Consider the following 24,678-nt stretch of genomic DNA (forward strand, 5'->3'; position numbering starts at 1 on the left):
TGGGGCCGGTTCTCTAAATCAGAGGTCCCATTTATCACCGGGCCGCAGAGAAAGAATAAATAATTAGAGCTCGCTACATCAGCCATGAAAACACAGCTTTTATTTCCAAAACATGGGTGTTTATCGTCTCATATCACCCCCAGGTGGAAGCAGCATTTCGTTGCAGCGAAAAAAGCTAATTTGTGAGCAGTATAGTTATTATATATTAAGTCCCTCCTCCCCCGCCGGTCCGTGGAATTAAATTTCATATGAAACCGGTCCGTGGTGCAAAACAGGTTGGGAAGCGCTGCTCTAAATAGCACAAGTTCTGAGAGGCCTGAATGGAACGAGTTCAAGAATCCAAAGTTATTTTGGTCCGAAACGGCTCAGAGATCCGGTTTGTAAACCCAGAATAAACAACAGCAGAACGGATGTTATGTAACATGAGAAATCAACACGCCGTGGGTGGTGCTGTACCCTGTTATACAGAGATTCTCATGGTTTAGTGGACAATTGAGGGAAGGAAGGAAGAATAAATAAACTTCAGCACCAGATGCCGATGATCAGTGTGTGTGTGTGTGTACCTTGATTCTCTTTGTTTTTGACGGGCGTGTCCCTGATGATTGCTGTAAAGACCCCTGATTCATGGAAAATGCCGTCTGAGACGTCCTGCTGCACCTCACAGTGGGCCTGCACATGAACAACGGCATGAGTGTGTGTGTGTGTGTGTGTGTGTGTGTGTGTGTGTGTTTATAGATTACAGATGACACACCTTGAGGTCGATGTCCTCACAGCCGGTCACGTCTGACTTACAACCTGAGGTCTGTAGTAAAACACACACACAATGCTGTAAGATGTGTGTGTGTGTGTGTGTGTGTGTGTTAGTTACAGACATTATAACCAGGTGTGTGTAGGTGTGTTAAAGTGTGTGTGAATGGTTCTCATACGTGCTGGACGTTGGGAGTGCTCAGGCTCCTGCGTATGTGTCTGCTTTTAGCTGAAAGAGCTTCCTTCACAGTCACCGCCTGTCAGAACACACACACACACACACACACACACACACACATTTAAAGCTGTATGATCTCAGAACAATCCAAACCAAGTTTCTGGCACAAGCACAACCATGATCGTCTATTTCACCACTCAAGGTGCTTCTTTCTTGCAGCCTTCACGCCCATGATGATGTAAAGCTCGCTAGACCATGTGAAGGACACAACTTTCATTTTCCACCATAAAAGATCAAATAAATCCTAAATATCTGTATTTGACTATTTTTCTCAACATGTGTGTGTGCATGTAGGTGTGTGTGTGTGTGTGTGTATGTGTGTGTGTGTGTACCTGTCGGAGTCTCTCGAGGCACAGGATGTTTGCCACCTCCAGGACTCCTCTTGTGTATTTTTCGATGTACGTTTCTCCATCCTGCGTCTCCTCGGCCTCACCGCGTGCCGCCATTAACGCCAGCGTCTCTCTCTCCTCCGGCTCCTCCGACGCCTGTGTGTGTGTGTGTGTGTGTGTGAGCATGCATGCAAAATTCAACTGGTGTGAGGAACAATGTAATTCAACACCTATATCACCCCTGGTAACTACTGCCTGGGTTCCTCAATTAACCAGGTCACCAAACTGAATTTGGCTAACTAACACATTCTGGCTGAAAACGGTTTCTACAGGAGCACAGGACCTGGTTACAAAGCCATGTCAAAGGCCCAAGGACTCCACTGAACCACAACAAAAGCCATTATCTCTCAAATAAGAAACCTCTGACAGTGCTGAATGTACCCAGAAATACCACTAGACCACCAGCGCTGAGATCCGGGTTTAAATCTTAGTAATATAGGCAGACTGGGTGTTTATACCCTACACACAGGGGGGTGGGCACCCTGTCCAGGCTATTCTCGCCTCCCGTCCAGTGTTTTTTTTTTAATTATCAATTTTTTCCCCTAATTTTTATCCCTATTCTAATCGTGTCCAATTACCCTGATTGCTCCTCTATACTGATTCGACCCTTTTTGCCGCTGACTGAGGACGTCACTCGACTGACCAGCGCCCCCTCCGGCACACAGTCAGTACAGTCTGCATTTTTCACCCGCACGAGCCGAGTTCATACACCGAGAGACACTGCGCACGGAGGGTCACACCCCCCTCAATGTCATTCCTCAGCCCTGTGCAGGCGCCGTCAGTCAACCAGCAGGGGCCGCAGTCGCACCAGTTATGAGGACCTGTGCTCCGACTCTACCCCTAAGCCCCTGAACAACAGCCAAACGTTGTTCATACTGCCGCCCAACCCAGTCGGAAAGGCAGAGCCGAGTTTCGATACGATGCATCTAGAAACCCCGACTCTGGTGCGCTAGCGTACTTTACCGCTGCGCCACCTGAGCGGCCAGTTTTTAATTTTTTAACACCACTGTACAGAGTAGCAGTCTAACCCGCACTGGAACATCAGTATTTATTAAAATATCACTGCATCGCGTCTCTCTCACCTTGGGCACGTTGGAGACGATCTCGTACGTGACCCCGCAGGAGTGCAGGACGTTCTTCATGGACATTCTTCTCTTCAGACTCTGTGTGAAGCTCTGCAAGAAATTCATTCACGTCTCGGTCAAGAACCTTCCTCACCGGACCAGGACCGGCCGAGAAGTGCCGAGACCAGTCGCATACAGAGCCAGCACCGGGGATCGTATCCCTGGGCACATCACGCTAGTCCCGGTTCAAATCTCAGCTGTGCTATCGGCTGGCCGGGCGTCCCCTCCGTCACTCCCCGGCAGTCTGGAGTCTCGCCGAGAGCTGCATCCAGACCCTCTATTCCTAGTGCAGGCACCTCGACCGGACAGCTGCAACTAATGCCGCCATTCTCCCTTCGACAGCACCGCCTGGGATTCCAACCCCAGAGCTCAAGATCTCAGACGTAGTGGGCTAACAAACATTTGTTTTGAGACACACTCGAAACAAATTGTCTGTGCCTCTGACATCGTCCATTTCTGTGTCCTTGCCTGTGCCCCTGACATTGCCTGTGCCAGTACCCTTGCCTGTGCCAGTGTCTGTGCCCCTGACATTGTTCATTTCTGTGTTTGCCTATGCCAGTGTCTGTGCCCCTGACATTGCCTGTGCCCCTGACATTGCCTGTACCAGTATCTGTACCATGACATTGCCTGTGCCAGTGTCTGTACCCATGACATTGCCTGTGCCAGTGTCTGTGCCCCTGACATTGCCTGTGCCAGTGTCTGTACCCATGACATTACCCGTGCCAGTGTCTGTACCCATGACATTGCCTGTGCCACAGTCTGTACCCCTGACATTGTTCATTTTTGTGTTCTTGCCTGTGCCAGTGTTTGTGCCCCTGATATTGTTCATTTCTGTGTTTGCCTGTGCCAGTGTCTGTACCCATGACATTGCCTGTGCCCCTGCCATTGTCCATTTCTGTGCCCTTGCCTGTGCCCCTGACATTGTCCATGTCTGTGCCCTTGCCTGTGCCCCTGACGTTACCTGTGCCTCTGACATTGCCTGTGTCTGTACCCTTGCCTGTGCCAGTGTCTGTGCTCCTGACATTGCCCGAGTCTGTGCTCTTGTCTGTGTCCGTGCCCTGACTTTGCCTTTCCCTGTGTCTGTACCCCTATTTGTGTCTGTACTCCTGCCTTTGCTCCTGCCTGTACCCTTGTCGGTGCCTGTGCCCCTGACTGTACCTGTTTGTTGTAGATGTTGACGGCGATCCTCTTGCGCAGGACGAGCTCCATACTCGCTGGGTGACTGAGCTGCACCGTGGCTTTGACGATCAGGTAGACGCGCTCGGCGGGTGCGGTCACGCGGTTCAGGTGGACGGAGTCGTGTATGGAGGAGTCCCACGTGCACGTCACACACACCTGTAACCACCAGACACAGCCATGCATTAAACCCACCGACCGACCGCTTCCTGTAAAGGAGTTCATGCTGCAGGTGTGTTGGCGCACCTCGTCGTTGCTGTGCTTGATGATGGGCAGGTAGAAGAACTGGCTGCCGTGCTCTTTGGGCAGGATGGAGTTCACGCCGGCCGCTCGTGGACCGGTCAGCTGCTCGCTCACCGTTAAATTATCAGCTGTAACAGAATCAAACGTCTCATTCCAACAGCCAGAACCATCTTCACGTCATCAATCATTTTATCATGGTCAGGGGTGAGGTGGGTCCGGTTCCACCGGGGAAACACTGGGTGCAGGACAGGAATACCCTGCACAGGTTGCAGAAATAAACCTGCTACCTCTGGGATCCAGGGTTTGAATCCCCAAATCTCAGATATGTCTGGTGAGAGAGATCACTGTGGCCCCTCAATGAATTGGCATCCTGTTACAGGACCCACAACAACCCTGACCAGGATAATACAGACTTAAGTTCTGCTCTAAATTATTAAAACACTACAGCTATTGCTAACATTATTATTATTATTATTATGTAATAAACGTGTATAATTAGCACCAATAAAATTACCATTCAGGTCCAGAAACAGAACAGGAACATGAGCTTCCATGCCAGGAGGTGGCACCCTAGGGCGAAGATAAAAAAATCAAGCCTACTTAAATAACATGAAAAAGCTGAAATAAGGGTGTGTAATTTGTGTGTGTAGGAATGATGCCTGCTGCACCTACTATATACGTGAGAGAGAGCCTCGCTCAGGGGCCCGACCGTGGCTACTGATAAGCCACAGGTCCAACCACTCAGCTACAACTGTCAGTGTAAGACGATCCAGTACAAGGTCATTTTCACCAGACCAGGTTCACCTTATGGTGCAAACCTGCTTTCCTAATCATGACCCAGTTTATGATAATAGTTATAATATTAGTGTGTGTGTGTGTGTGTGTGTGTGTGTGTGTGTGTGTGTGTGTGTTACCACTGGGCAGGCGCTCCGGGGATCCCGCTTCCAGGCGCTGGAACCAAAACGGCGTTCCGTTCCTCAGTTAGTCCCACCCACTGTTCCACTAACCTGGCCTCCCTCTCTGCATCCTCCTCACACTTCTCTGTACACACACACACACACACACACACACACACACACACACACACGATACATAAAACAAAATAAACCTGTACACGACTGCCCCCTTGTGGAGGCTTTAAGTTACATCTTGTAAACCACTGGGACCAGAATGCTTGGAATTACTGAATTCATGTGTTTTGATCACAATAGTTCCCAACAGGTGTAATAAATCAGTTATATAAAGGAAATATTACGCTTTAAACAAATAGGGCAAGGGCAAGCTGTAGCCTAGTGGTTAAGGTACTGGACTAGTAATCATTTATCACAACTGCCAGATTGCTTGGGCCCTTGAGCAAGGCCCTTAACCCTTAATTGCTCAGACTGTACACTGTAACTGTAAAGTAAGTCGCTTTGGATGACCATGTATTGTGTGTGTGTTTGTGTGTGTGTGTGTGTGTGTGTGTGTGTGTGTGTGAAACAGAGTGAATCTGTACCTGATTTGCTCATGATCTTCTTGATCTGTTCATCCAGATACTCCCTGCGCTTGATGAGAGCCTCGGACCAGCGCTCACGTACACAGTTCAGATCCTCCTCCTACACACACACACACACACACACACACACACACACACACACACACACACACACACACACACACCTACATCAGTTATTATGTTCTGGATAACATATATGATAAATATGGAACTCCTGCACTGGAACCTTTCATACATTTGAATCATCTGAAGCTGCACTGGGTGAAATTTTGGTCAATATTTGAGTTTACGACCAAGCTAGTGATCAGAATGTTATTGGTTCAAGCTGCCACAGTTGGGCCCCTGATCAGGACCCTCAACTGCTCAAAGTTAGAACTCACTCTGGATGACAGCGCAAGCGTAAACGCTGTAAATGTGAAGCGATGTGATGGAAGCAGACGTTCTGTCCCTGAGAAAACAGCACCCACTGATCAGCACATCAGGGACTCGCTTACACCCCTCCAGTCAGACAGGCCAGCCCCTAAAAAGCACCTCATTGGGGTCACTGAGGTCAGGGCTCTGTGCAGGATTCTGGAGTTTCTTTAAACCGAACCTAAAACCTTCTCTAAACTGTTGCTGCAAAGTTGGAAGCTCACAATTTCCTTTATATAATCATTTTATTACACCTGTTAGCAGCTGGTGTGGCTGAAACACATTAATTCAGTAGTTATAAGGAGTGTTCACGCCTAAATATGAATATTTATGTATTGTTACGTTACATTTCTGGAACTCCAGTGAACACAAACACTGATATAAAAGTAAACAGACAGACTGTAGGAACAGATTCTGAGACTCCGTCTCACGATCAGAACCGCATCCTGAAGTGAATATAAACGGCAGCGTGGAGGCTCGGACCGGCCGGTCTCCTTTAGTGAAAGCGCGGTGACGGGATCACGTGTGTCTGATCACACACATGCAGTAAATCATGCAGCCATGCAGACGGTGAGCGTGTGAGTGAAGCTCTCTGGGGTGATGGTGGCCGAGTTAGTGCAGCAGTGCTGGTTTATTCTGTAAAACCAGTCGGGTTCACTGGTGCTGTTTGTGCTTTAAAAAAACAACCTTTATACAATACATGGCCAAAAGTATGTGGACGCTGGACCATGAACTGGTCGGACAGTTCCATCCAAACCCACAGGCGCTATTTTAAACCACATTTGCATCCTACTTTAATTTTGGAGTGTACCTGTAGGAACCTGTGCCAAAAGATCGTTCGTGAGGTCAGGCACCTGTGTTAAACGAGAAGGTCCGGCCTGCAATCGACGTTCCAATTCCGATTCATCCCAAAGGTGTACACAAGGGTGGAACTGTGTCTTTAGGGGCCTCACTTTGTGCACAGGGGCCCAGTCATTCCCCAAACTTATTATTTATTTCACATCATTTGTGGGGTGTCCACACACTTTTGACCATGTTGTGTAAAACAATGAACTTTTATGAACCCAAGTGTCCTAAATCATTTCAGGCCTTTTTAACTCCGCCCGGCTTCCTGAGATCCAACCACACTCCAGCTACCAATCCAGAGAGAAGATACTATGGCTAACATGTGCTTCCTCCGGGACAGATGAGCTAGAAGCCCTGACCTGTCTAAAGTTCAACAGAATGGCTCAATATTTTTCGAATCAAGACATCTTCCTTACATTTAAGGTTAGTTATTAGTTGTATTTGTTTGCACCCCCCCAACAAATCCCCAGTGATTGAAATGAGACTCGTTAGCGCCCCCTGGTTAAACATGTGCTCAGCAGCTCAGGGTCATTATGCCTGTTTTGGACAGCAAGCAGAACGAGCAAGTACCTGATAACTATCCATATCGTCATCCTCCTCCCTCTGGCACAAGAAAACACACACATACACACACACACACACTCTGCTAAATGCAGTTTTACCTCTCCGTGTACAACAGTCAGCTCCAAAACTAAGGCACCGTTGGTGATGATACAATTTCTATTACTAATCTAGTCGTATCCAATTCCCCAGTTGTATCTCCCTGACAGTGGAGGGCAGTATCTTAACACACACACCCTCAGGAGAGTCACGCACTGCTCTCCTCTCCATTATTCCCCGTCTCTGTGCAGCGGCAAGGAATCCCTTTGGCCTTCCCTCCCTCAGACACAGCCAATTACATCTGTATAGGTGCTGGGCTGGCCGATAGCAGAGCTGTGATCTGAATTCGAGATCTCAGCAGTGATGGACTAGCAGTTTTACAACTATGCCACCCGAGTGCCCAGTGGATTCGATTCTAAATTAAAATAATTGCCAGTTTTATTATTATTGACGTATTTTTGCCCACATGTACCAATGGTGCCAAAAATTCTGGAGCTGAATGCACTTGGTTTTCCATGTAGACCAACATACTGCACAGATACAAATAATACGACTAAATAAATCTAAATAAATATAGAATAATTAATCTAATAATATACAGATTATTAGCGTATTGGATGGAGGCGTTTCTCCAGCGGGTCGTTTCTCCCTGGCACACACACACACACATTTGAGAACAAACAGGGAGGATAAAAAGGCAGCGGAGATGTAACACACACACACTGACCTGGTAGCTGTCCAGAGCTCTCTGGAGTTTGGTAGAACGAGCGGACACGCAGCCGATAGAGACGGAGAGGACGGCCTCCACTAACAGCGGTAACGTTCCTGAGTGCTGAACCGGCTTTATACACACCTCCAGCCTCCGAGAGTGTCCCTGCACACACACACACACACACACACACACACACACACACACACACACACACACACAGTCAAAGGCATGTGGAACAGCGTGGTGCTGAATGTGTGTGTATTACAGATACTACAGCTTTCAAAAACAAGCCTTCATTTTATTTATTGATTCATTCGCATCATTTTCTGTTCCGTTTGGATATAACCAGTTCCCCTGAGCACTCTGTAAACTCCTGCAGTCACTAAGGCACCAGCTGGGTTTGTGCCCTCTATACACATACAAATCCGACTACCAATATTACAGCCACCTAACTAAATAAAGGACAGGTGTATTTTTCTCCAGTTCTGATTGGCAGTTGCCCCGGGATACGGATACCCCGGGTCAGCATTTACCATTTATTTGTATGTGTTTGTCTGACCTGGCGTAGCTGGAACACCCCGCCAGTGCTGACGTCTCTGCTGGGGTGCAGCTCTACAGGTGAGTACACGCCCTGCTCGTTCAGCTCCTGGATAGAGACCCACATCTCAATCCTGCGGGACACCTCGCTCCACCTGACACACACACACACACACACACACAATTATCACCCCATCTACACATATATACTGTATATACACACACACACACACACACACATATAGCCAAACACTGACCTGTCCCGGAGCGTTCGTGTTTTAGCCTGCAGCGCGTTCACCTCCCACTCCGAGCGCCCGTTTCCTGCGCAGCGATGCCCCCACACCTCGATAGCCAGCGCGCCGTCTGAGATGAACTCCACAAACTCATCTGAGACGTGGACCACGTAGTCCTGCAAACACACACACATCGTGGTCAGGGTCACGGCAGATCTGGTGCTACTGGGAAACTGGACAAAGCTTGTTAGTATGTAGAGAGATTTGTGTGTGTGTTCTCACCTTGCAGTGATCGAACTGTACAGTAAACTGTGCATCGCCTGTGCGGGAGGTGGGCATATCCGGGCTCACCAAAGGTGGGGCCAGCGCTGGTTCCGCATGCTCCCAGAATGTGTACTGACAGAAAACGAAGTTGGACAGGTTGAGCGGCAAACCGGTGGCCTTGCGAATTCGCACCTGTGACACACAGGAAAGTGAACACACATTTACACACAGGTACACAGGAATGCACAGCCTGCAGAATATAAGCATTTAAACACACACAGGTACACAAGGACACAGAGCCTGCGGAACACAGGCATGCAAACACACACATTTACACACAGGAACACAACAACACAGAGCCTGTAAAACACAGGGATGTAAACACACACATTTACACACAGGTACACAACAACACAGAGCCTGTAAAACACAGGGATGTAAACACACACAGGTACACAACAACACAGAGCCTGTGGAACACAGGGATGTAAACACACACATTTACACACAGGAACACAACAACACAGAGCCTGTAAAACACAGGGATGTAAACACACACATTTACACACAGGTACACAACAACACAGAGCCTGTGGAACACAGGGATGTAAACACACATTTACACACAGGTACACAACAACACAGAGCCTGTGGAACACAGGGATGTAAACACACACAGGTACACAACAACACAGAGCCTGTGGAACACAGGGATGTAAACACACATTTACACACAGGTACACAACAACACAGAGCCTGTGGAACACAGGGATGTAAACACACACACACATACACACACACAGCTGTGATGGATTTATTAGAGCGGCTCTGTATTAACGTACCCTGCAGGTGAGCTTCCTGGCCATGTGAACCATCTCTCCGTTGGTGTCCATCACGTCGTAGCCGCTGCTCTCACTCGAGTTCTCAGACGAGTCGTCCCCGCCCGACAGGCGCTCGGGTACGGCTCCGCTCACCCGCACCAGCTCCACGTGCAGCCGACCCGCCACCTTAACCACCAACAGAACGGACAGGTAACACGTGTATACGAGAACCTGTTAGTATCAGAACCTCTGAACTAAAGCTGCACAGCACACAGTTTGTCAACGGAACTCTCTAAAGGACTCGAACAACAGTTGTGCATCCCAGCTCGAATTCATCAGAAACAGCCGGTTCAGGTTCGTACCTCCCCCTGCTGGCTGATGATGGGAACTGCATACTGCAGCTTCACGTCGTGGAAGAAGCACTCCAGGAAGACGTTGGCCACGCCGATCAGGTTGTGGTTCTCCTGCGCCTCGTAGAACGGATCCCCCTGCTTGTTAAGCGTCCTGGCAGACTGAGAGAAAGATTAAAAGCAGCAAAGATTTAGAATTAAATATCAGGAGGGGGGGGGGGGGGGGTCTGATTTGATTGAATATATCACAGCGTCACGCCCTAGGCACGTGACCTAACGATTCTTACAGTCACGGCACTTTATAACACAGCATGAGGGTCATAGCATGTAAAAAAATGTTAAAAATTCAGCAGAGTAGCAAGATTTATATTTACAGCATTTAGGACACGTATTCAGGCCCAACGTGGGTGGTGGAGCTTGAACTAACAACCTTCTGATAACTAGTCGAGTACCTTAACCACTGTGCTATCACTACCCTATTTAGGAACTGCATGGAATTGTGGCTCTAGTGATTACATGCTGATGGTAATAGGCAGAGCAGGCTAGCCTTAAAGGGGGAGTCTGTCATGTTTCCATTTGTGATCTGTAAAAATCGTGGCGGATTGAACGATCTTCTTAAAGGAGTGTTAAGGTCCTTGTTTAGGGCTCCAGAAGTGGCAAACTTGCAGCAGTGGGGCTTGAACTAGCACCCTTCGGATTAATAGTCCAGTAGCTTAGCCACTGAGGTAACGCTGCCCTCGGTCTCACTAGCGTCTATCACGTTTCATCATGTCTACAGACGAGTTCCTTCTGATCAGCGATAATAAGAACGACTGACCACTGACCAGTGCACCTATAAATACGGAACAGTGCTCATGAACAAGGTTGCCAGGTTGTAGAAGAACCCGTGATGCTGTGTGGTCTCTCACCATGTCCTGTCCTCCCTCCTTCCACTCCCTGTACTGGTCCCTCATGTCCACCAGTTTGTTCTCCAGCTTCTCGATGGTCCAAACCTGCGTGCCTTTAGCTTTCCGCCGCACCTGGATAGCCGGCTCGCTCACGATCGCACCGCGCTGCGCACACAACACAAACGTAGCGGGTGAAGAACACCGAGCCGAGCCGAAGTCCCTGCGGTGTGAGCGTGGCCTTCATGGCGGGGGTCCGCTCACCTTGCGGTTGGCGCTCAGGTTGGCAGCCGGGATCTGCAGGGTCACCTGGTAGTCGGTGTGTTTGCCCATCTCCTCTGACAGGAAGTTGGCCTCTCGTACCAGCGTGTTGGCACGGACCACCTGCTCTCTCAGCCGCGCCAAACTCTGCCTGAACAGTTCGTCCCTGAAACACACACACACACACACACACACACACAGGTACAGAAGATACACTTCCTATAGTCAGACTGATTTGTGTTTTTCAATGCATATCTGTCCTATTTCCTCCCAATTTAGTCATAACCAATTCCCTATACTGCTGCACACATCCACTCCTGACTAACACACGCTCCCTCAGACACATGTGCAGTACCGACCGCTTGTTTTCACCTGCACCGGGCGGGTCAATACGGAGATTACGACTATCTGTGCAGTACCATCAATTGACCAGCAGGTGTCGGTATTGCACATGTAAATGTTTTTACTGAGTGCAGTCAAACTAGCCCTATTTATATGATCACCAAGTGTATTCAATGAGTCGACAGTCATGATATCAAGTTAAATGACATCATGGACGCTTTACGTCACAAATGAATCGTCCGAGCTGCTGTATGTATATTTTTGATCCATCGAATCGTCCAAAAGTCACAGAAAAACATCTGACTTCTATAATGAGCACTTTTAAAGGCGGGGAGCAGTCCAGTCCAGACTCGTTTACTCAATTTAGTCATATCCAATTCCCTCTACTGCTGCAGACCTCCACTCCTGACTAACACACGCTCCCTCCGACACGTGTGCAGTACAGACCGCTTGTTTTCACCTGCACCGGGCGGGTCAATACAGAGATCACCGACTCTCTGTGCAGTACCATCGATTGACCAGCAGAGGTCGGTATTGCACATGTAAATGTAAATGTTTTTACTAAGTGCAGTCAAACTAGCCGTATAGACCACTGAAGTCGTGTCGTCATTTTGTAGTCCACGCCATGTTGTTATGCCCATATTCGGTAACCCGGGTCTAAGAGAAATTTTGAATGGGAGAAATGAAAATCGCCTCTCTCGCATCCTGTAGTCATAAGAAATGTTCCAGAGCTGTTAGGTTTTGTTTTATGGAGATTCTTCTGTCTATTATCACTGGATCCTCTGAATTACGAAGTCGTTAAAGAGTCAAAATATGAGTATCGCTACACGTAAGCTAATGCTACTGCGCACTGAATTGACGTCACTAGACTGGAAGCCTCTTATATTGTTTCTTTTTCTTTTATAAGCCTCTTAAATAAGCGCACGAAGCAGCGCGATTCACCGGCGTAACAGAGGAGCGATATTCACAAGTTTTACTTTATATTTTTAGTAGCTAGCTACATTAAAGTAGAAAGCGAGGACGGTCGGGTGTTACGCCTTTGGTCGTACTCAACAAAAACGGGCCGCTCGTTCCGTCGATTTGATCGGTGTAGTTCAGTGACGTCTAATTAATGCGCAGTAGCGTTAGCTTTCGTGTAGCATTGTTAGTATTACGACCCTTTAACAAACCTCGTAATTCAGAGGATCCGGTGATGTACAGGAGAAAAATGTACACAGGACGAAACGTACAGGGTTCTGAACATGTTTATTCAGCACAGGATGCGTTAGACGATTTTTTTGAAAACCCCGTTAATTTTTGCCATAGGAAATCGGGCTTAGACCCGGGTCTCCAAATATGGGCATAACGAGGACTACAGAATGACGCACGACTTCAGTGGTCAATTTATATGATCAACAGGTGTCATGACATCATGGACGTTTTCCACCACGAATGAATCGTCCGAGCTGCTGTACGTATATTTCTGACCCAAGGCGGGTACAGTCCAGTCCGGACCGGTTTACCTCTCCTCCGTCCACAGGCGCATTCTGGTGAGCGTGGTGTGGGAGGGCGGCGTCGGGAAGGCCAGGCTGTTGCTGCGCTGGTGCTGTTGGGAGGTGGATTTGTCAGGGGAGAGGCGCTGACGGAGCAGGTCGAGTTCTCGCTCGTAACGGAGCCGCTGTTCCTCTAACGCCGAGCGCTTCTCCTCCACGTACTGCTTCTCCAACACCTGCACCACGTTCTGAACCGGGTCTGCACGGAACCAGGGACAAACATCAGGGGGCGGTCATGACAAAAAGTATCTGGACACCTGACTAAAACCATGAGCAGAGATATACATCTGCCTCCTGTTGACGCTGTAACAGGCTCCACTTCTCTGGCAAGGCTTTCTACAAAACTTTGGAACAGGCATGTGAGAATTTGCGCTGAACCTCGCTTCATGAACCACAGGGTCACAGACATGCTGGAACCCATGTGACCTTCCCTAAAATGTGGCCATATAGTATACATGGCATTGAAGATGGGAGGTGGTCTCGGTCTGGTCTCGGCCTGAAAACCACTTGAGGAACACATGAGGAACATCTAAGGAACACCTGATTAACATCTGAGGAACATCTGAGGAACATCTAAGGAACATCTGAGGAACACCTGAGGAACACCTGAGGAACATCAAAGGAACACCTGATTAACATCTAAGGAACATCTGAGGAACACCTGAGAAACACTTGAAGAACATCTGAGAAACATCTAAGGAACACCTGAGGAACACCTGAGGAACATCAAAGGAACACCTGATTAACATCTAAGGAACATCTGAGGAACACCTAAGCAACATCTCAGGAACACCTGAGAAACACTTGAAGAACATCTGAGAAACATCTAAGGAACACCTGAGGAACATCTAAGGAACACCTGATTAACATCTAAGGAACATCTAAGGAACACCTGAGGAACACCTAAGAAACACCTGAGAAACACCTGAGAAACACCTGAGGAACATCTAAGGAACATCTAAGGAACATCTAAGGAACATCTAAGGAACACCTGAGGAACACCTAAGAAACACCTGAGAAACACCTGAGAAACACCTGAGGAACATCTAAGGAACATCTAAGGAACATCTAAGGAACAGCTGAGGAACACCTAAGGAACACCTGAGAAACACCTGAGGAACATCTAAGGAACACCTGAGGAACACCTGAGGAATGTACGATTAACAGAGCTTGATACAATCACTTCTATCAACTGCTTTATCCTGGTCAGGGTCACGGTGGGTCCGGTTTCACTGGGAAACACTGAGAGCAAGAAGGAAAAACCCTGGACAGGATGACGACTTATCGTAGGGCTTCGACCACCCACACATCAGACGTAGCCAATCGTGTCTGTGCAGACGCCTGGGCGGCCGATAGCACCACCGAGAGATTCAGTGCATGTGCTGATGTAACTCCACGCAGGAGAAACCTGGAAACCTTGGAGGTGCACACGGAGGAACAGTCGTAGCTCACCGTTACTCCCCAGCGTCTTCATCATCACCTCCATCTGAGCGAACTCGTAGCTGTAGTCCTGCTCGGACGAGGCCTCGCTCGCCGTCTCCACGTCCACGTCGATGTAGCTCGAGCGCGGCGATTCTCGCTCCAGATCCTTCAGCCGGTCGCGCCGCTTCCTCTTCGGCAGGTTCACCCTGTAGACGGGAAACGTGTGACGCAGACGTTAACGGGACGCCGCGCAGACGATCTCGGAACCGAATAAAGACGGAGGAGAACGTTCTACCTGAAAAAGTGGTTGTTGCCCCATAAGATGCGGTCGCCGTGCCACAGGTGAACAGAGGCGTAAACCACGGTCCCGTTCACACAGGTCCTGTGGAGCAACAGATGCACGACACGCTCACTAGAACTTCCCATGTTTAACATCACCACCATCAGAAAACATCTCACAGCTTCTAAATATAAAGCTCTGTTAAATCTGGTCTCGGCCTGAGAAACACTTGAGGGAACATCTAAGGAACACCTGAGGAACATCTGAGGAACGTCCGAGAAACACCTAAGAAACACTTGAGGGAACATCTAAGGAACACCTGAGGAACATCTGAGGAACGTCCGAGAAACACTTGAGGAACATCTGATTTACACCTGAAGAACGTCTGAGGAACACCTGAGGAACATCTAAGGAACACCTGAGAAACACCTGAGAAACTTCTAAGAAACATCTAAGGAACACCTGATTTACACTTAAGAAACACTTGAGGAACACTTGAGGAACATCTGAGGAACATCTAAGGAACAGCTGAGGAACATCTAAGGAACACCTAATGAACATTTGAGAAACACCTGAGAAACACCTGAGAAACACCAGGAACACCTGAGGAACATATGAGGAACACCTAAGTTACACCCGAGGAACACCTGAGGAACATCTAAGGAACATCTGAGGAACATCTAAGGTACACCTGAGGAACGTCTAAGGAACATCTGAGAAACACCTGAGAAACTTCTAAGAAACATCTAAGGAACACCTGATTTACACTTAAGAAACACTTGAGGAACATCTGAGGAACATCTAAGGAACAGCTGAGGAACATCTAAGGAACACCTAATGAACATTTGAGAAACACCTGAGAAACACCTGAGAAACACCAGGAACACCTGAAGAACATATGAGGAACACCTAAGTTACACCCGAGGAACACCTGAGGAACATCTAAGGAACATCTGAGGAACACCTGAGAAACGTCTGAGAAACACCTGAGGTACACCTAAGGAACACCTGAGGTACACCTAAGGTACACCTGAGGAACGTCTAAGGAACATCTAAGGAACATCTAAGGAACACCTGAGGAACATCTGAGGAATGTCTGAGAAACACCTGAGGTACACCTAAGGAACATCTAAGGAACATCTGAGGAACATCTAAGGTACACCTGAGGAACGTCTAAGGAACATCTAAGGAACATCTGAGGAACATCTAAGGAACATCATCACGGTTCTCAGTGTGTGCTGACCTGGCGTTCTCCACGGGGCAGAGGGTGACGTCTCCATCAGAAGCGATATCAATCACACAGTGCTCTGGCTGAATCCCGATCCCGAACAGCTGGATGTCCTGAGACGTGTCGGCTCCCACACGCGTGTGCTCCTGTACGCACACCAACAACAGTTCAGAGATGGACGGAACACTCAGCAGATATCACTTAGAGACATTGTTCCTCAGCTTCTCCGTACCTTCAGGTAGTAGACGAGCAGCTCGTTGAGGGCAGGATCGGCGTTCAGGTTGACCAAGAAGCACTTATCCTCTCCGACTTTAATCCCTGAGGTCTCCAGAGAGATTCCCATGCTCTCCAGCTGCTTCTGTCTCTCCTGCACACGGACACACACAAACAGAACATCGTTTCAGTGCTTCATGGTTAGATTAAAGCGGCAGGGTTCAGTCTGTGCAGCCTCAGACATCCAGCAGAGGCCACAATGGCAGCAGCAATATGGAATATTAAACACCTGATTAACATCTAAGGAACATCTGAGGAATTCCATGGCGGGGCAAACTCAAGACATGGAGGTGTCTTGAATTAGATGCGCGTGTGTGTGGATGGAAGGGGGGTGAGGGGTACCTGTGCGATTTCCTCCGTCTTCTTGAGCTTCTCCTCCCAGCTGACGGTCATCTCCTGGATCAGCTTCTCCGACTCCTGCAGCTTCTCATGCAGCTCAGGAGCCTTCAGAGACTTAACACACACACACACACACACACACACACACACACACAGGAGTGTAAGGATGTGTACGAGGAAAGCTATGCATCATAGCCAGTTCATGTCAATTCATTAAGTGGGGAAACCGTGGATCTGGCAACCACCGGCGTTCAGCAGCACCCTCATTAGGTATAAATCTGAATGTGTCATGAGCAGCATTTCTATTATCTCAACTAGGGCTGCACGATATATCGTTTCAGCATCGTCATCGCGATGCGTGCAGGCGCAATAGTCACACGGCGGGACGTGCCATGTCGCTTAATGCAAATTAAATCAAATACGTCACGCTACAACTTTTTTGCTGCTGGACACGAAACGAAAATTCACACCGTCCTCGTTTTCCATGACGCATCTACACCAGTGTGTTCGAAATCCCAGTGAGCCGCCTTTTATAAGGCGGGTCATTCGAACGCGCTACTTAGCGATTCCATCGGGTTTGGCGTTTAGCATTTAGCATCTTGCCGTTAAAACCAATGGAATGAGGTGGGACGGCGCTAACACGTCGATATAGCATCTGGATTCGTGTACAGAAAACTCTTACGTCTGCTGACGAGCCCAAACTTGCAAATGAAAACGTTTATTTACGTTTGAAAATAACTTTGTCTGCACCGTCAGCCATGTTTACTTTTCGGTGAGAGAAGAGATGCCGCAATGAATTCTGGGATTGCCTTCATCACAAAGGACGCTTCCGATTCTCGCTCGTTCTTGAGTCAAAATAACACTGAAATATTAAGACGCCTCAGTAGTGAGCTTAGTAACTAAGGCATCTGGGATTTGGAACGGGTGTACAGCTGCTCTTTTGTTTGTATAGTTTTATTTTAATAATGTTACTACTTGAAGAGGTTTTGATTGTGAAATTAAATATTAAATGACCCATTTTGTCCATCCTGTTAATAATTCCCTCATGTGATGTTGAAGCTTTCTTAGTTTAATGCTCAGTTTCAACCCAGTACAAAGATGTAGCTGGTCGTAATCTCTTGTATCCCTTGTAGGCACCACGCTTTTTCACAGATGAGCCCCTTATTTAGAGTAAGATACTGTACATGCATTATTAATAATGTGGTGGCCGCTCAGGTGGCACAGCGGTAAAGTACGCTAGCGCACCAGAGTCGGGGTTTCTAGACACATCGTATCGAAACTCGGCTCTGCCTTTCCGACTGGGTTGGGCGGCAGTATGAACAACGTTTGGCTGTTGTTCAGGGGCTTAGGGGTAGAGTCGGAGCATTAGTTCTCATAACTGGTGCGACTGCGGCCCCTGCTGGTTGACTGACGGCGCCTGCACAGGGCTGAGGAATGACATTGAGGGGGGTGTGACCCTCCGTGCGCAGTGTCTCTCGGTGTATGAACTCGGCTCGTGCGGGTGTAAAATGCAGACTGTACTGACTGTGTGCCGGAGGGGGCGCAATTCGGTTGAGTGGCGTCCTCAGTCAGCGGCAAGGGGTTGAACCAGTATAGAGGACACAATCAGGGTAATTGGATATGACTAGAATGGGGATAAAAATTGGGGGGAAAAAAGTGGGAAAAAATAGATAATTATAAAAAAAAAAAATACAAAAAAATAATGTGGTGAAAATTCCTGCATTTTTTTAATATCGCAATAAAAAAATCGCAATGTCAGTTTTTTCCAATATCATGCAGCCCTAATCTCAACCCAATTTTTGCCCAAACTTCCTATATTTGAACCTGCACAAGGGAGAGAGGGAGAGGTGGGACCCCGAAGTTCTGGTCAGAATGCAGCAGAACTGCGCCTGAAAATGGGTGCATGTACTGGCACCCCCGTTCTGTTACGTGTTCCTCCTCTAACCTCGGCCTGAGAGAGCTGCACCCTCAGTTTCTCCACCTCCTCCCTCAGCTCCCTGATGATGCGAGCGTTGGGGTCCTCGTTCACTACGGCGTGGTTGACGATTCTCTTGGCGCGGTCGGCGTAGCGCAGCGTGGACAGGGTCTCCTCGTAATTGTCCGCCGCTGGACTCACCGTGGCGATCATGGCCGTCTTGCTGTTCCCACCCAGGTTGTCCTGCGTCACACAGACATCACGACCGTTACAGAACGAGGCAACATCCACTCGCCTCACGCATCAGCTTAGTGTTGATCATGTGACTATTTTACTATCGCAGGTAAATAAACCAGCACCCGTAACCGGATCAGAACCTGAACCGGTCAGCAGAGCAGCTCACCTTCAGGAGCCAGGTGAGGACCGAATCTCTGTACGGGACAAACTTGCTCTTTCCTTTTCCTGCTGACTGGTCTGCTAAAGCCGAGATCACACAGCCCAGCGTGGTCAGAGACCTGCACACACACACACACACACACACACACACACACACACACACACACACACACACACACACATCTTTATCCACGTCTCTGCCTGTCCTGTCTGCATTAATGATAATCACCGCTCGTTTGGTTCATTATAGTTCTGGTGAAATCTGCACTTTTGCACGGCACAAATATAAACAAACTGTCATTTATAATTGTATTAAAATACAGCGTTTTATACGACAGGCAAAAACCAAAGCAAATAACGTCACTGTTGTTTCACCATATCTGCACCACTGCACTGATCCTTAAGTGCTAAATAACAGTTACTGCCTTCTCAGCTTCAACAACCAGTTTAACCATCAGTTTAAAAGGCAAATAATGGACGGACTGGACCTCAGAACTCATTCAAAAAACACATTTTTAGGGAAAAGGCAGTTTGTTTGTTTTTTAAATTATCATTTCAGATCTTTGCACATAAAATTGCTTTGTTTTTATCCCAAAATCCCTTTTTAAAAAGTACAGAAAACTAAGCCGCTCAGGTGGCGCAGCGGTAAAAAGACACGCTGCAACCAGAGCTGGATTCTGAGTACGTGGTATCGAATCCAGCTCTGCTTCACCGGTTCGAAGCTGAGCGGCTGTATGGGCAACGATTGGCCGGTTGCTCAGTTGGGGGGCGGGACAAAGAACCGGATGTGGGTCTCTCTCTGTCAGAACGCGATTACGACCTCTGCCGGCTGATTAGAGGCGCCTGCACAAGAGATGAGGAAGAGTGCCCTTAGGGTGTGTCTCTCCGCGTGCAACGTTAGGTGGCACCAAACTCGTCAATGTGCGGGTGGCAAAAATGCATCCGGCTGCTGCTCATGTTCCGGAGGGGATACGGGTTAGCTTCGATCTCCTCGGTCAGGGCGGGGTTCGGCATAGACAGAGAGGAAGCACGATGCAAACTGAACAATTGGATGCACTAAAGGGGGAAAAAATAAAAAATAAAATAAAAAGTACAGAAAACTATAATATCATCATTTCTTTTTTTTTTCTTTCGGCTGCTCCCGTATTTAGGGGTCGTATCATTTTGGGCTGTATACCTCATGTGCCCTTCGTGATGCCCTTTCTACCCTGCTAATGTTATCCAGGCTTGGAACTGACAAATGCACCTCCCAACCCCATCTAGTCACCTGACGGGCAGCACCGCTGAGATTCAAACCCCAGACCTCAGCTGCACCACACCTACAGACAAAATTATCATACAGGCACAAGGATTTCACTGGTATACCCCCCCCCCCCCCTCAAACTGGACCAGGAAAGGGCCTTCCCAAAACTGTTGCCCCAAATAGGATTCTCACTTGTTGATGTTGCTGCCCTCCTTGAGTCTCTCTCCTGCAGCGCCGGTTTTAGAGACTCGCTCACTGCCCGCCAGGTCCACCAGACTCACCTTACTAACCTTCTCACCTGAGTTCTACACACACACACACACACACACACACACACAGAATTTAGAACAGTGCCGCTCTTCACGTCTGTACAGACCGAGCAGAAGGAAGCAGGACTCTGGACCGTATCTAACCCCAGACTGCAGGTCGTAGAGGGTCTGCGTGATGATGATGCTGAAGACGGCGTGGGACCTGCTGCTCTCCTCGTTCATGTTGGTAGCGGCGACCGTCCTCGATTTGTTTCCTTCTGACATCAAAGACTCGATGTCCTACCGAAAAACCACATTCTAGTTCTGTCAGAAAGGAAAACAAGCCAGTGAGCAGACGAGTGATGGAGGTGAATGGAGGTCAGGTTACCTGGAAGCTGGTGACCGCGAGCTGGGACAGACCGTCCACGTAGGGACCCAGAACCTTGTGCTCCCTCACCTTCAGAGACTGACGACTCCTGCACACACACACACACACACACACACACACACACACACACTTACTGGTCAGGGTCGCAGAGGGTGGAAGGCATCCTGTGCAAGTGCGCACACACACATATTCATTCACTCGTTTATTTACAGCCTAATTAGGAACAGTGAGTCCAGTGGTCGGTTTTAAAGGTGGAAGAAAACCGGACTACCTACAAGAACACCCCCCCTTCCCCAGTGACCGAAGGCCGCTACACTATAGGGCCAGAAGTATTTGGACACCTGACCGCGAGCTTGTCGTAAACCCTGTTTTAAATTAAAGTGGTATTAAAACAAAGAGCCCTATATGTGATCTTAACTAGAACCACAGACACTCTTCTGAGAAGCTTCTTACAAGACTTTAAAGTATGTTTGTGTATGGGGATTTGTGCCCGTTCAGTCAAAAAATGACAGCATTCTTATGGCTGGGCACTCATGTTGATGTTCCGGTTCATTCCAGAGCTGTTGAGTGGGGCTGAGGTCAGGGCTCTGTGCAGGACGCCGGAGTTTCTTAATACTGAGTCTTTCTAGAGCGTGCTCATGCTGGAACAGGAAAGGACCTTCCCTAAACTGTTGCTGAAAAGTTGGAAGCATCTAATTCCCTTTATAGAACTGATTTATTACACCTGTTATCAACTGTTGTGTCTAAAACACACAAATTCAATTAAAACAAAGAGGACGCCCGGGCGGCGCAGCAGGATATTCTGCTAACGCACCAGCGCGGAGATTCTGAGATTCGAAACTCGCCGTTGCCACCGGTCGGCTGGGCGCCATCTAGCGGGCATAATTGGCAGTGCCTGCAGGGAGGGATGGCCGGAATAGGTGGGCGGGTTCTTCAAATACTTCTTCAAGGACTCTGATTGGCAGATAGAGGCGCCTGTGCAGAACGCATGGGTGGAAAAGGGTTCCTTTAGGGCCTGCACGTGGGTATATAATATGTACTGTATATACATATATATATATATTATGTCCATGTAGTGTTTCTTTTCTTTAACATATTTTCAAAAAAACCAAAATAAACACATAAAAGACCTTATCAATTCTGTTTGATAAATCATCCAGTAACAGAGCAACAGTTTCTGTCCTCCACATGTTTCATAAATCGTTTGCGACACCCTTTCACATCTGCCCGAAATCTGTCAGACAGCTGAACTCCTGCCTTCATACTGAGACGAACTTTACACCAGGAGCACAAACACACCCATGTGGTGCCTCCCTAACCAGCCTGCTGCCAAACAGAACAAAAGCAGCATCCACCAGTCTAGTGTTGTGTGTTATAAATACCTCAGAACCCCCTCACACACACACACACACTCCCAAAAATGTCACACTCCCTTCGTGCCACATTCCTCATGTGCACGCGGTCTGACGGACTCGGCGCGCTAACGGAAAACACGGCTCAGCTCACGGTACGGTGTGAGAAGATCACTGACTCGGGGCGTCCACTAGATGGTGCTGGTGAGTGAGTTCGACCTGGGCTTGTTCCAAATGGCAGGGATTAGGAGGAGGGGACTAGTGTGGGTTAGTACCATTCATTCACACTCGTTTCACGAGGGTCCGCTCGGAGCGTTTCAGGCCCCCACACACTGCAACACACACACACACACACACACAGCAACACACACACACACACTGCAACACACACACAGCAACACACACACACACTGCAACACACACACACACACACTGCAACACACACACACACACACAGACACACACACAGACACACACAGACACACACAGACACACACAGCAACACACAGCAACACACACAGACATACACACAGACACACACACAGCAACACACACACACACAGACAGCAACACACACACACAGCAACACACACACACACTAACACACACACACACTGCAACACACACACACTGCAACACACACAGCAACACACACTGCAACACACACTGCAACACACACTGCAACACACACTGCAACACACACACACACACACACACAGTATTAAAAACTACCAGCAGTCAAACTGTTCAAGCAATTGAGGATTAAGGGCCTTGCTCAGGGGCCCAACATTGGCAAACTGGAAGGTGGGGTTTGAACCTGCAACCTTCTGATTACTTATCCAGTACCTTAACCACTGAGCTCTTACTGCCCAGGTACACAAGCCACGCCTCCTTCACAAACACTGCCAAACAGAAGCCACGCCTCCTTCACTGACATGAACAGAGGCCACACCCCGACTGGAACTAACAGCTACTTAAGCCACACCCCCACTTAAACTGAAAGGTACCCAGGCCACGCCTCCCCACATCTTTGTTGGAGCTCACAGGTGCAGAGACCGAAATTCTGTGCCCCCCACCCCACATGTTCCAGTGCCAGTAGTGGGGCGCTTGTTTACCCTTTGGGGTCCAGAAGGTCGCGCACTTTCTCGTTGTAGATCTCCATGTAAGAAACCTCCAATTTGAAGGAGAGGGCGCTGTTCTGCTCCCGCCCAACCCGCTCGAACAGCGAGCAGCAGAGACGCGGGATCAACCCGGGCTGATCGACGCTGCCCATCATGGAGTACGATTTCCCTGAACCTGCAGACACACACACACACACACACACACACACACACACACACACACACACACAGTCTTAAGCACATGTCCCCTTTAGTGTTGAGACCAGCGTCCGTAAACTTTTGACTTGAGCTGGATGAAGGACTCAGTAGGTTGAAGGTCAGAACGTGCAGACAGGTTCACACCATGTGAGTCTTTGTTCCACTCTAAACAGGGTGTGTAGTTCCAAGACAGGAAGGAGAACACCCACAGAGCCTGTGTGTGTGTGTGTGTGTGTGTGTGTGTGTGTGTGTGTGTGTGTGTCTGTGTATGTGTGTGTGTATGTGTGTGTGTGTGTGTCCTGATTTTGCAGAGCGATAGGATTCACAGCAGCTTCCCGTTCATCTACCTGCTCTCCAACCAGACCAACTAAAGTATCTCACCCTGCTTCAGCGTCTGCTTCAATATCTCACCCTGCTTCAGTATCTCACCGTTTCAGTCTGATGTAGTTCATTCATCCTGTTCTAGTATCTGACCCTGCTTCAGTAACTCACCCTGCTTTAGTCACTCACCCTGCTTCAGTGTGTGCTTCAGTATCTCACCCTGCTTCAGCTTCTGCTTCAATATCTCGCCCTGCTTCAGTGTCTCACCCTGCTTCAGTATCTCACACTGCTGCAGTGTCTCACCATGGTCCAGTGTCTGCTTCAGTGTCTCACCCTGCTTTAGAGTCTCACCTTGCTTCTGTATGTCAACCTGCTTCAGTGTCTGCTCTAGTATCTCACCCTGCTTCACTGTCTCACCCTGCTCTAGTATCTGCTTTAATATCTCACCCTGCTTCATTATCTCACATTGCTTTAGTATCTCACCCTGCTTCAGTGTCTCACCCTGCTTCAGTGTCTCACCCTGCTTCAGTAATCCACAATGATTTAGTGTCTGCTGAAGTATCTTACCCTACTTCAGTGTGAGCTTCAGTATCTCACAGTTTCAGAGTCTGATGTAGTTCATTCATCCTGTTCTAGTATCTGACCCTGCTTCAGTAACTCACCCTGCTTTAGTCACTCACCCTGCTTCAGTGTCTGCTTCAGTATTTCACCCTGCTTCAGTGTCTCACCCTGCTTCAGTGTCTGCTCTA

At 48.5% G+C, this 24,678-nt stretch overlaps 1 protein-coding gene across 2 annotated transcripts in view; it reads right to left on the reverse strand.

Annotated features, from left to right (window-relative positions):
* kif13a (kinesin family member 13A) overlaps window positions 1-24,678 on the reverse strand; it is a 49,501-nt gene that overhangs the window by 8,110 nt on the left and 16,713 nt on the right. Inside the window, exons 6-36 of one of the 2 annotated variants that reach the window (XM_062985324.1) lie at window positions 23,405-23,585; window positions 20,938-21,025; window positions 20,715-20,849; window positions 20,494-20,606; window positions 19,066-19,177; window positions 18,693-18,905; window positions 16,751-16,861; window positions 16,368-16,502; window positions 16,151-16,281; window positions 14,923-15,009; window positions 14,658-14,833; window positions 13,176-13,404; window positions 11,335-11,497; window positions 11,095-11,238; window positions 10,199-10,348; window positions 9,858-10,022; window positions 9,034-9,207; window positions 8,776-8,927; window positions 8,541-8,673; window positions 7,997-8,143; window positions 7,240-7,272; window positions 5,413-5,512; window positions 4,832-4,958; window positions 4,432-4,487; window positions 3,921-4,045; window positions 3,657-3,833; window positions 2,457-2,549; window positions 1,318-1,470; window positions 927-1,004; window positions 752-802; window positions 564-669 (exon numbers count right to left, since the gene is read on the reverse strand). In XM_062985324.1, the coding sequence (XP_062841394.1) occupies window positions 564-669; window positions 752-802; window positions 927-1,004; window positions 1,318-1,470; window positions 2,457-2,549; window positions 3,657-3,833; window positions 3,921-4,045; window positions 4,432-4,487; window positions 4,832-4,958; window positions 5,413-5,512; window positions 7,240-7,272; window positions 7,997-8,143; window positions 8,541-8,673; window positions 8,776-8,927; window positions 9,034-9,207; window positions 9,858-10,022; window positions 10,199-10,348; window positions 11,095-11,238; window positions 11,335-11,497; window positions 13,176-13,404; window positions 14,658-14,833; window positions 14,923-15,009; window positions 16,151-16,281; window positions 16,368-16,502; window positions 16,751-16,861; window positions 18,693-18,905; window positions 19,066-19,177; window positions 20,494-20,606; window positions 20,715-20,849; window positions 20,938-21,025; window positions 23,405-23,585 (4,038 nt within the window). Of the gene's footprint in view, window positions 1-563; window positions 670-751; window positions 803-926; window positions 1,005-1,317; window positions 1,471-2,456; window positions 2,550-3,656; window positions 3,834-3,920; window positions 4,046-4,431; window positions 4,488-4,831; window positions 4,959-5,412; window positions 5,513-7,239; window positions 7,273-7,996; window positions 8,144-8,540; window positions 8,674-8,775; window positions 8,928-9,033; window positions 9,208-9,857; window positions 10,023-10,198; window positions 10,349-11,094; window positions 11,239-11,334; window positions 11,498-13,175; window positions 13,405-14,657; window positions 14,834-14,922; window positions 15,010-16,150; window positions 16,282-16,367; window positions 16,503-16,750; window positions 16,862-18,692; window positions 18,906-19,065; window positions 19,178-20,493; window positions 20,607-20,714; window positions 20,850-20,937; window positions 21,026-23,404; window positions 23,586-24,678 lie in introns of those variants that run through there. The other variant, XM_062985323.1, reaches the window with a different exon arrangement.

Source organism: Trichomycterus rosablanca, chromosome 23, assembly GCF_030014385.1.
Source record: "Trichomycterus rosablanca isolate fTriRos1 chromosome 23, fTriRos1.hap1, whole genome shotgun sequence".
Taxonomy (NCBI): Eukaryota; Metazoa; Chordata; class Actinopteri; order Siluriformes; family Trichomycteridae; genus Trichomycterus; species Trichomycterus rosablanca.